General features: G+C 58.9%; 1 protein-coding gene across 1 annotated transcript; it reads left to right on the top strand.

Annotated features, from left to right (window-relative positions):
• The first annotated feature begins 519 nt into the window (after positions 1–519).
• Positions 520–3,033, top strand: LOC143691893 (low affinity immunoglobulin gamma Fc region receptor III-A-like). Its single transcript, XM_077191909.1, has 6 exons — positions 520–550; positions 986–1,006; positions 1,094–1,324; positions 1,562–1,816; positions 2,319–2,588; positions 2,678–3,033. The coding sequence occupies exons 1-6, from the start codon at positions 520–522 to the stop codon at positions 3,031–3,033; spliced, it is 1,164 nt and encodes a 387-aa protein (XP_077048024.1).
• Positions 3,034–11,557: the final 8,524 nt, after the last annotated feature.

Consider the following 11,557-nt stretch of genomic DNA (forward strand, 5'->3'; position numbering starts at 1 on the left):
CTCCTGAAATCCTCCTTTCCCCAGGACCTTGATTCTTCCAGGACCTCCATTCCCACGGGATCCACTATTCCCCCAGCATCCCCATCCCATGACCCAAAATCCCTGGAGCCCACGTTACCCTGGGACTCCCATCCCTGAGTCCCTCCAGCTCTGGGGACCCCCATTCCCATGGCAACCCCATTCCCAGTAACTCCCCCAGTTCAGGACTGCCATTCCCTGGCACCCCATCCCTGGCTCCCCAAATCCCTGAGCCCCCCACTCCTGGGAAACCCATGTCCCACTTCGTCCACCCAGCCTTGTACCCAGACTGTTTGCACCCTTCCCACAGCTGTCCCCATGGCCACATTCCCATGATCCTGTGCTTGTGGCCACCCTGCCCCCACCAGAGGCCACCAACACGTGAGGACAAGACCTGACCTCGCTTCATTCCCCATTGGCCAAAGAGCCACCACCGGGGGGACAGGGACAGCCACCCCCGGCAGCAAGTGACAGCCAGTGCACATGGCTGGGGACACCGGGATGGCCGGGAAGGTGGTGCTGCTCCTGTGGGGTGAATGCCCTGAGCACGGGCCTGACACCACTGAGATGGGGAGGGGAGGGGGCACAGGGGTCTGTGGGGTCCCCAGAGGTCCCCAAGGCCATCAGAACCAGTGCATGAGGTGCCTGGGGTCATGGGGTGGCTGTGGGGGCAGGGGAAGGGGGACAGGAATGTGGGGACAATAACAGGGGGTCAGAGATTTGGGGAGGCATCATGGGGCTTCTGGGGGTGACCTGTGCCAGCATGGGGTGGCTGTGACATCCCCAGTTCAGGGGTGCCCACAGTGTCCCCATGTCCTTCCTGAGCAAGTTGCAACCGCAGTGTCCCTGACCCCAAGGGGTCCATGTCACACAAGGGCACTTTGGGCACATCCCCCACACTCCCTATCCCTGTGTCTCTGTCCCCATGGTTCCATCCCCACCCAGCCCTGTCCCTTCTCTCTTCCAGCCCAGACCCTCGGTCTCGCTGGTGAGTCCTAAGGGGATGCCATGGCCCCACCCCACTGCCCCAGCCCCACACTGGCCCTGGCAGGCTGGTGTCCCCTGTCACCCACAGGTGCCCAGACCACCCAGCTCCTGGTGGAGCCCCCCTGGAGGCCGGTGGTGCTGTGGGACCGGGTGACACTGACCTGCCAGGGCTCGGGGACCGCCGGTGCCACCACCTGGTACAAGGATGGGCAGCGCTGGGGACAGCAGGGACGTGACCACCTCATTGTCACCGAAGGTGGCACCTACACGTGTGACAGACCTGGCACCGGGCACAGCCCTATGGTGACAGTGTTACATGGTGAGGGGGGTTTGGGTGTCCCCAGCCTGGCACCTATGGGGACCCCAAGGGTTCTGGGTGGGCTCTGCCCCATGGGTCACCTCTGTGTGACCAGAGCGCGTCCCCTGCTCTGGGGACATCCCAGACCATCCCTGTGCAAGGAGACTTCTCTCTCACAATGGGCAGCTCCTGGTGCCTCCTGGTGCCATCATGACCCTCCTGATGGCCCTGGTGTGACAAGACCCCTCTCTCCCCCAGACCGGCTGGTGCTGCAGGTGCCAGCACGGGCACTGCTGGAGGGGGACACGGTGACACTGCGCTGCCGGAGCTGGCAGAACAAACCACTCACGGATGTGTACTTCTGCCATGATGGGAAGAAACTGGAGGGGCTCCATGATGGGACTGAGCTCTCCCTGTCCTCCCTGCGGCTGCATCACAGTGGCCGCTACCTCTGCGGGGGCCGGGTGGTGTCACAGTGGAGAGAGTCAGAGCAGGTGACAGTGCCAGTGCACAGTGAGTGCAGGGATGGGGACAGGGAAGCCTGACATTCTCCGAGGGTTTCCCGAGGACTACCTGAATCCTACATCCCTCCCTTTACTTCTCTCTGGGTCACCCCAAATTTCCCAAGTCCCTCTTGGTTTCCCCCATGACTTCCCAGTTCCCCCTGCAGATCCCACATTCCTCTCTTTGTCCTCCCCATCACTCCCTGGATTCCCCACCCCTTCCAAGGTCCCTGCTCCACCCTCTGGTCTCTGTGCCTTCCCTGGGTCCTCCCGGCCATCTCTAAACCCCAAATCATTTCCTGAGGCTCCTCAGTCTCTCATCTGGTTCCCCATCCCTGCCTGGGTCTCTCCCCCTTTCCATGGGATCTCACCATTGTCCCCAGGTCCCAACATGCCTCCCAGGGTCCCCTTCTGCTCACTGAGATCCTCTCTGCTCCCCTCCAATCCCCTTCTTTCCCCTCCATGTCCCCCATCCCTCCGGGGTCACCAATCCCTCTGGTGTCCCCCTGCAGGGGTCCCGCCCTTGGGGGTGTATCTGTCAGCGCAGCCCCCCGGAGGACAGGTGGCACTTGGGGACAGCCTGGTGCTGAGCTGCATGGTGGCCATGGGGACAGGACCCCTGTCCTTCTCCTGGCACCGGGAGGGCTCATGGGCACTACTGGGCACTGGCCCCCACCTGGAGCTGCACCACGTTGGGGACAATGACAGCGGCCAGTACCAGTGCCGGGTCAGTGACAGGGACAGCGTGGCTGAGTGTGACCCCCTGAATGTCACCGTCCTGGGTGAGCAGGACCCTTGGGGTGGAGGTGACCCCACCCATTGCACCCCCATCTCACCTTTCTTTGTGCCAGCCCTTTCCCTGTCCCCACAGTGCCCGTGGCCAATGCCACCATCAACCCTGGTCCCCTGTCACACCAGGTGCGTGCAGGTGACCCCGTGACCCTGCGCTGCTCAGTGCAGGTGGACTCAGAACCTGTCACCTTTACCTGGCTGCACAATGGACAGGAGGTGGCCCGGAGTCCCCTCCTGGAGCTCAGGGACATCGATGCGGGACATTTGGGCATCTACCAGTGCGTGCCCACTAACCAGCTGGGACAGGACGGGCACCGCGTGTTCCGGGCACTCAGCCCTGAGCTGGCACTGGAGGTGAGACCTTGGTCACCCTGGGTCACAGGTGGGGTCACACAGGGTCACCAGGGAGTGCAGGACCACTGGGGTGATGGGTGACCCTGATGTGTCCCCCTCCATGGCTCCTGTGGTTGCCCATCCTTCCAAGGGAGGTGGTCATGGGTCAGGGGGAGGCTACACAGGGCACCCTGTGCTCCCCATTTCCTCTCCCAGTACCCCCAGGGGCTCCCCCATCCCTTTGCTCGTACCTGCAGGGGCTCCCCAGCCCCATCCAAGTGCCCAAGTACCCTCAGGGACTGCCCCATTCTCTCCCCACAGTGCTTGCAGTACACCCAGGGCTGCCCCATTCCCCCTCCCACTACCCCTGTCCCATCCCACTGTAAAAGGGGGAGTCAGGGAGGATTCTTGCTGAAAGGTTTCTCAGATGAAAATGAAGCACAAACATGGCAATATTATATCTGAGAACTGTTTATTGATAAAGGAGGGTAAGGGTTCTTACCAAAGGCGGAGAGAAGGGAATAGAAAGGGAAAAGGACAGAGAGAGAAACAGAAGACAGGGACAGCGTTACCGCAAGAAGCCCGGGCGCTCTGTGGGCATCAGCTCGGCAGATGGAGTGTGTGTGCTGCAAGCCAGGGCGAGCCCACATGGTTTTTGTGAGTGGCTGGGCGTGATTTCCAAGGACGGCCCCTGCGTGTCTCTGGCATTGGGAGCGATGGCTGCAGGGGCTGCTGCGGGCTGGCTGTGGGCTGGTGCTGGGCACTGGTGGCTCTGGGCTGGCTGCCGCGGGCTGGGGCTGCCGTGGGCAGGTGCAGCAGGCTCGGGGCTGTGGGCAGCGTGGGAAACGCGGCAGAGGCGGCGGGTGGGTGCAGGCAGCATCCGCTCCATCGGGGAAGCAATGAAGGAACGTCCAGGAGGAGCAGGAATGAGCTGCCTTGGGGAAGCAGCGAAGCAGGGAAGAACGGGTGCGGACAGGGAAGAAGGACCACTGGGAGGAAAAGGTGAGGAGGGGGAATATCGGTGATATTTTTGCTTGATGACTGGGAGGAATGATGCACCTGACTCCATCTTTTCAGAAGGCTAATTATTTACTTTATTATACTATATTATTCTATACCATATTACATTACATTTTAACTGAATCTGCCAAGCACTCAACTGCACTCCACTGCACACAATCTCATGACTGTCAGCCAACAGTCCCCACACACACACACCTGGATTCAATTGGTCAGTGAATCAAAACACTCACACCAGACTCCAATTACCAATTCCCTTCAGGTAAACAATCTTCCACAATTCATTCCACTTGTGAAAAACACAGGAGCAGTAAATGAGATAAGAACTCTTGGGATCATTCTTTGATTCTCTCACTGCTTCTCCCAGGTTCAGAGAATGTCAATCCCACAGGGGAGGAGGGCCAAGCTGACCCTCCGAGCAAGCCCCTGATCCCTCCAAGAAACCCAAAGCAAAACGCTCCTGTTGTGTCACAGTTTGCTGCTTTGATTTGCAAAGGCTCCTCCCACAGCCGGATTTCCTGGGCATTTTTTCCCAGACATTTTTCCTGGGCATCTGTCCCACCAGCCTGTGGGGGTCACTCACAGCCAGATCACTGAAGCTTTCTCTCCCCTGATTCTCTGTTGTGTGAAGCCTTGCCAGGGACAGGGTTCCCAGCACATGGACAACCACAGAGTCATTTTTCAGTCACGTGTAGCATATGTTGAGACATAAATTCAGAATTGTTCCTCTTAACCCCAGTGTGCTTAGTGGCTCTGCAATCCCCCTCCCAGTGCTCCCACTAAGGTGGCTTACAGGTGCCCATCCCAGTTCCAAAGGGGTACAGGACCTGGTTCCCTGCTCCTGGGACAAAAATGCAGCTTTTTGGTTAAAATGGCAGAAATGGTGCTTTTTTGTTCTGCATGTCAAGGAAGCTGAACAAGGTGGGAACCTCCCTTGGAATGGAAAATACAATACCCCATATCTCTGAAATATTATAACATTGAAAATACGGGGCTTTTAGGCAAAGATGTGAGAACAGGAATAAGAGCTCTTTACTGGTATGTATTGTGAGAAACAAGTTAATGGAAGTTGACGTTTGCTGGATATTATATGAATTGATATTACATTATTGATTATCTCGTTGATTAAATATTGTGATGTTGTTAGTGTTGGGACAGTGATGTGTATTGTGGAGTGGCTGATGCTGGGGTGCCCATCCAAGGGTGGGGCCCAGCCATGGCCCAGCCCCACTGCACAGGGATGGCCATTGCCCAGCCCTGCTCTGCCCAGCCCAAGGTGGCAGCCAGGACCTGAGGGTCCCCCCTGCCCCTTTGGCTTTGATTCTGGCAGCTTTAGAGCTGCTGCAGAGGTGAGAATTCTATGAGGGAGAAGGCCTGCTGTGGTTTGCTCAGCCCTGCAAGAAGCACAAAGCCCAAAGGGAGCCCAAGCAGTGGCTTTGCGAGGGCCTTTGATGGTTTTCAGAGCAGGGCTGGCTGGAAACTTCCCCTGCAGGGGCAGCTTCAATGGAACCAGTCCGGAAATGCAGCAATTGATCATTTTGTCCCTCTTGGCAAGGGACTGAGAGAGCCCCAGAACTACTGCAAAGACAACAACACTCTGCTCAACAAGCTGAAGTGGGCCCTCATTTTTGAACAAAACCTGCAGCCTTCTGCAACCTCATGGAAAGAATGTTTGGCCTCAGGGTGTGGTCATCAGATAAGGGAGAAAAGTGTGGAAATATGGAGCAGGAGCTCTGGCCATTGTGGGGAGTGACCCTGTCACGATTCCAGGTGTCTCAAAAGCTGCTCCATCCCTGCATTTCTCACCTGAGTGAAAGGCTGAGGATTTGCAGGAATTGTGGTGTAAAGCCACCACAGATGCTGCTGTGGACACGAGACCTGCCTGAGGTCAGGCGCTGCCTTCCTTCCATTCAGGATCATGGAGAGCGGTTGCGGGTGTTGTGCACAACGTGTGCCTGGCCCCGGGACACTGCTACGCTGCCAGTGGGCACTGGGATCCAACCTGCTGCCTTGGCGGCTTCTGCCCACTGCCTGTGGTGGTGCTGGGACCGATTGGTGGCCGTGAGTTTGCAAAAGGAGCGATTTGCCCTCCTCCCTCCCGGCCGAGGCCGCCATGGCCCCTGAGGGGATGGAGCTGGAGCGGGGCGCCCCCTGCTGGCCGGGAGTGCTCCCTGCAGCGCTCCCTGCTGGCCGCGGTTATAACTGCCACAAAAACCAACAGCGCTGCGCGGGAGGGAAAGTTCTGGGTTTGTGTTGTTTGTTCTGTTCTGATTTAATAATTTCTCCGTAAAGAGCTCTTATTCCTTTTCCTACACTTTTGCCTGGAAGCCTTATCTTTTCTGCAACTAAAAAATGTTTTAGATATGGGTCTTCTCTCCATTCCAGGAATGTTCCCACTTTCCTTGGTAGACATTTCTTATTTAAATGAGTTGCCAACTCCTGGGTTCAGTGTGGATGGGACAGACACCCCAAGAGGAGACAGGGTCAGGGACTTGGCTACCTCATGCTCTGCCTTTTAAGTCAGTTGGGCCACCAAGGGCCCACTTCTAGTCACTTGGACACTCAGCAGCTGGCTTTGGCAGAGCATCATGCTGTCCTCAATATGCCATGGTTGAGAGACTGATGGACAGACGGGGCTCTGTCTCACCAAAAGCAAGGCCTGACCCACCCCTGCCACACGCAGGTGTTCCAAATTGTCTCCAGGCATCAAGCTTTTCCTGTCTCTGACACCCCACCCTGTGCCATGGCCTGATCCTGACTGCCCTGGAAAAGGGGGAAGCTCTGGAACCCCCACAGGGCTTTTGTGACATCCTCGTGTGGGGAACACAGCAGAGGATGGGTTTGGGACAGGGAACAAGAGAATCCAGAGCCTCCTGAAGGCCACTTTGGCCATCAGAGCAAGGAAGGTCGAGGCCCTGCCAGGTTCCTCTGATGTAGGAAACCTGCTGGGGGAAATATCTGGGGTTTGTTCCTTTTTGGTGGCTTTCCCTGGAAATCGTTCCTTGTGTGACCCTTGGGACTCAGAACCTTGTTGCTGTTAGTTTTATTCTCTCTCTGGTTGATGTTTCAGGAAATTGTTCTTCTCTCAACCCTTTGGGATCTTTGTGCCTCCATGGGGAGGGATTGGAGCAGTTTTTAGTGGCAGCACACACACAAGTGGGTGCCCATGGGTGGGGACCCCCAGTGCCCCCAGTTCCCCCCAGTGTCACAGCACATTCCCGTAGATGTCACCAGGTTCCCGCAGTCGCCCCTGGGGTCCCCGCAGCTCCGCGTTGGTCACTTGGGGATGCTGGAGGGTGGTGGCACGGGGGGACGCTGCGAGAGACACGGGCTGTGGGATCTGGGTGGGGGTGACACTGGTGGGTGACGTGTCCCTCTGCGTGTGTCCCGCCCGTACTCACCCCCTGCCCTCTTGGTGACCACGACGTGGGTGTACAGCACCTCCCCCTCCTCTGGGGGGGCTGGGGGTTCTGGGGGGGGGCCCTGAGGGAATAAAGGGGATGTGGGGGGGGAATGGGAGTTCTTGGGAGTTGGGGTAAAATGGGGAGGAGTGTGGTTTGGGCCCCCCACTCACCTTTCCTGGTTCTTCCTAGCAGACACAATGGAAGCAAGGGAGGAGTAACTGTGGGGTCCCAGGGCCCTGAAGCCTCTCAGGATTCCTGAACTCCCATAGGGCCCCGAAGTATCCCTGAAGCCCCCCAGAAGTTATGAACCTCATAAGTGCCCCCTACCAACTCAGCCTCAAAAACCCAAAGCCTACCAAGGACAGAGAGTCCCCAAACACTCCCAGGACTCCTTAAAGAACCCCCAACATCCCTGCACAACCCTCCAGCACCTCCCCAAACTCTAAAGGACCCGCAGACAAGTTTACAATTCTGGGGCTTGGATGCTTCCCTATCGGTCCCCAACTCTGAGGGCCTCTACAGCTCCGTGGGATGCCTGTCCCCCCCATTGTCACCCACCCATACGATGCCACCGGTGCCAGGCCACAATGACAGCCACGAGCAGGAAAAGGAACAAAAGGGCCCCACCGACCCCTGCGGCCACTGGAAGAAACAGAGGGGGACACATCAGGGTCACCCATCACCCCAGGGGTCCTGCACCCCACAGTGACCCCGTGTGACCCCCACCTGTGTCCCTATGTGTCCCTTTGTTCTGTGGTATCACCTCCAGTGCCAGCTCTGGGCTGAGTGCCCGGAACACGCGGTGCCCATGCTGTCCCAGCTGGTTGGTGGCCACGCACTGGTAGGTGCTAGAATGTCCCACATCGACTGTCCCGTGCTCCAGGAGGGGTCCGTGGGCCACCTCCTGCCCATTGTGCAGCCAGGTGAAGGTGACAGGGGCTGAGCCCACCTGCACTGAGCAGCGCAGGGTCACAGGGTCACCTGCATGCACCTGGTGTGATATGGGACTGGGGGTGATGGTGGCATTGGCCACGGGCACTGTGGTGACACAGACAGAGTTGAGGCCACAGGGAGGGGCTGGCAGCCACTGTGGGGGGATAGGGACAGTGCGGGATGGGTGTGAGTGGGGATGTTGGGGATGAGCTCACACCATGGGAGTGTGACTAGGGGACAAGGGGAATGATGGAAAGACCTGGGAAAGGTGTCAGGGGGAACATGGAGATGCCCAACCAGGGGACCCGAGCAGGCCATAGGGGCTCCCCATGCCCATCCCCGCACTCACTGCATACTGTGTTGTGGAGCCAGGTGCTGCTTTTCTGCACGGCCCCCCCTTGGAATGCACTTCACAGCCATAATTCCCCAAATGGGAGACCCCCACAATGGTCAACAGAAGCTGTGGGGATCCCTGCACACCCTTCCCGCCTTCCCCCACCTGCCCGTCCCGGTAGAACACGTGCCTCCTGCACAGGGGCTTGGGGCCGCAGGGGGATGGGGGTGCTGAAGCAGCTGAGAGTCAGGGGGGACCCCTCGGTGGGCTCAGGGGGACCCTCAAGCACCAGCACCAAGAAGAGCTCTGGGGAGGAGAGGGGAGGTGAGGACCGTGATTCAGAGTCCACTAGGAAGTGGCTTTTGGGGTGTCAGGAGATTGGAGTTCCAGCCGTGCAGGTGCTCACCGTGCACTGTCACTGTCACTGCTGCTGACCGTGACATAAAGTACCTCACCAAGCCCCCGCAGCCGTAGCAGCCACTGTAATTCAGCTGCAGGGGGAACAGGGACCGCTCAGTCCCATTGATGAACCCCCTCAGATCCTTCTTGTCCTGGTAAAATCGCACCCTGGTGACCGTGTGGTTCCACCAGCCCCGGCAGCGTAGTGTCACAGTGTCCCCCTCCAGCAGCGCCCGTGCTGGCACCTGCAGCACCAAATCATCTGTGAGGCAGGAGGGTCCCATCTCACTGAGGGGACAGGTCTGAGGTGGATGCCCATGGCACTGAGGACATGTGCCTGCACTGGGGTGCAGTGGGACGTCCACGTGTCCTGGAGAGAGGCTCTCACCACACGATGAGTGTGAGGCCACGCAGGGAGTGGAGCCCACCCAGCTTTGATCATTTAAGATACCCCCTCACCATCTGAGACTGTCACAGGGGGGCTGTGCCCAGTGCCGGGTCTGTCACATGTGTAGGTGCCTCTCTCCGTGTCAGAGACGTGGGCTGGGTCCCTGCTGCCCCCAGCGCTGCCCGTCCTTGTACCAGGTGGTGGCACCGGCAGTCCCCGAGCCCTGGCAGGTCAGTGTCACCTGGTCCCACAGCACCGCCGGCCTCCAGGGGGGCTCCACCAGGAGCTGGGTGGTCTGGGCACCTGCGGGTGACAGGGGACACCAGCCTGCCAGGGCCAGTGCAGGGCTGGGGACAGCGGGGTGGGGCCAAGGCATCCCCCAAGGACTCACCAGCGAGGCTGAGGGTCTGGGCTGGAAGGGAGAAGGGACAGGGCTGGGTGAGGGTGGCACTGCAGGGACAGCACCATCTTGGGTGCAAGGTGTGGTGGCTGTTCCCAAACTATTCCCATGGGGACAGCAGTTCTTGTGAGAAAGTGCATGGTGGTGGTGCCCAAAAGATTTGGCGAGGCAGGGGGATATGTCTGTGTCACAGCCACCCATGCACCACATCCCTGTGGTACAGACACCTTGGGAATAGCGACACCGCGGCCACCCTGGCTGGGGCAGAGCATGGGGATGCTGTGGACACCCCAGGAATGAGGACACCATGGACACAGCCCATGCTGGCCCAGGTCACCCCCACCAGCTCATGATCCCATCCCCATGATCCCATCCCCAGGGCCACATCCTCACAGTACTTTTCCCCTTCTGTCCCTGTATCCCAGTTCCTTTGTCCCTATGCCCAAAGCTACCTGAACCCAAAGGTGCCAGTCCCCGCATTCCTGTTCCCTCATCCCCATCCCCAAATTCCTGCCCCTCTATTCCTGCCACCTCTTCCTGTCCCCCAAAGCCACCCTACATCCCCAGTCCCACCAAGTTCCACTGTGGGTGACATGGACTGGCTCTGCTGGCATTGGGGACCTCAGGGAACCCCACAGTCCCTTGTGCCCCCTCCCCTCCCCATCCCCAGGGTGTCAGGCCTGTGCCCGGGGCACTCACCCCACAGGAGCAGCGCCACCTTCCCGGCCATCCCGGTGTCCCCAGCCATGTGCACTGGCTGTCACTCGCTGCTGTGGCCACTGCTCCCCTGGCTGGCAGCTCTTTGGATGAAGGGGAAGGAAGCGAGGTCACGTCCGACCCCATGTGCAGGTGGCCCTTGGTGGGGGTAGGGTGGCCACAAACTGGGGACAGGCTGGGGACAAGGCTGGGTGGGACAAGGTGGGACATGGGGTGCCCAGGAGTGGGGGGCTCAGTGGGTTTGGGGAGCCGGGAATGGGTGTCCCTTGGGAATAGGAGATCCAAAGGATGGGGTCCATGCGAATGGTGGTGCCCAGGGCTGGGGGGACTCAGGGATGGGAGTCCCAGGGGAGCGTGGGCTCCAGGGATTTGGGGTCAGGGGATGCTGGGGGAATGGGGGTTCCTGAGAGAATCAAGGTTCTGTGGGAAGGAAGATTTCAGGGGATGGAATGAACAGGAGAGGATTCCTTGGGAATGGGGGCCCTGGGCCTTGGAGATCCTGGGGAATGTCAATAATGGGATGGGAGGATATAAGGAACAGGGGTTCTATGATTTGATTTCTGGGGGAATGGAGGTCCCAGGAATGGGCAGTGGCTGGGCAGGCCCAGAGGTCTCAGCTCCCTCCCTGGGTGCCTCAGACTTTGGGGTGACCCAGGGCCCAACACTGCCCTCCTGGGTTGCTCATTTTCTGGGCATGAGGGTCCTTGGTAGCTTGGCCTCTGTGTCCTCCCTTGCCCTTCACTTCTTCCTCTCTTTATTTCTCTTTTTTCCGTATTTTCCTCAATTTTGTGCCACGTCCCCTCTCCCCTGGTTCCTGACTCAGCAATCCAAGGGAGCACCTGAGCCGGGGAGGGGTTGGGGGACTGAGGAGAGGGGGAAAATGGGGAGCAGGGGGTGCAGGGAAGGGTGGGGAGGCTGGGGGGGATGGAGGTGTTAGGCTGTGTCCTCCCAACACTTTCAATTTCCTTTTCCTGGACAAGAAGGAAGAGGCCGTTTGTGCTGAGAGTCAAATGGGAAAGGGGGGGTTCTGT

Source organism: Agelaius phoeniceus, chromosome 31 (genome assembly GCF_051311805.1).
Source record: "Agelaius phoeniceus isolate bAgePho1 chromosome 31, bAgePho1.hap1, whole genome shotgun sequence".
NCBI lineage: Eukaryota > Metazoa > Chordata > Aves > Passeriformes > Icteridae > Agelaius > Agelaius phoeniceus.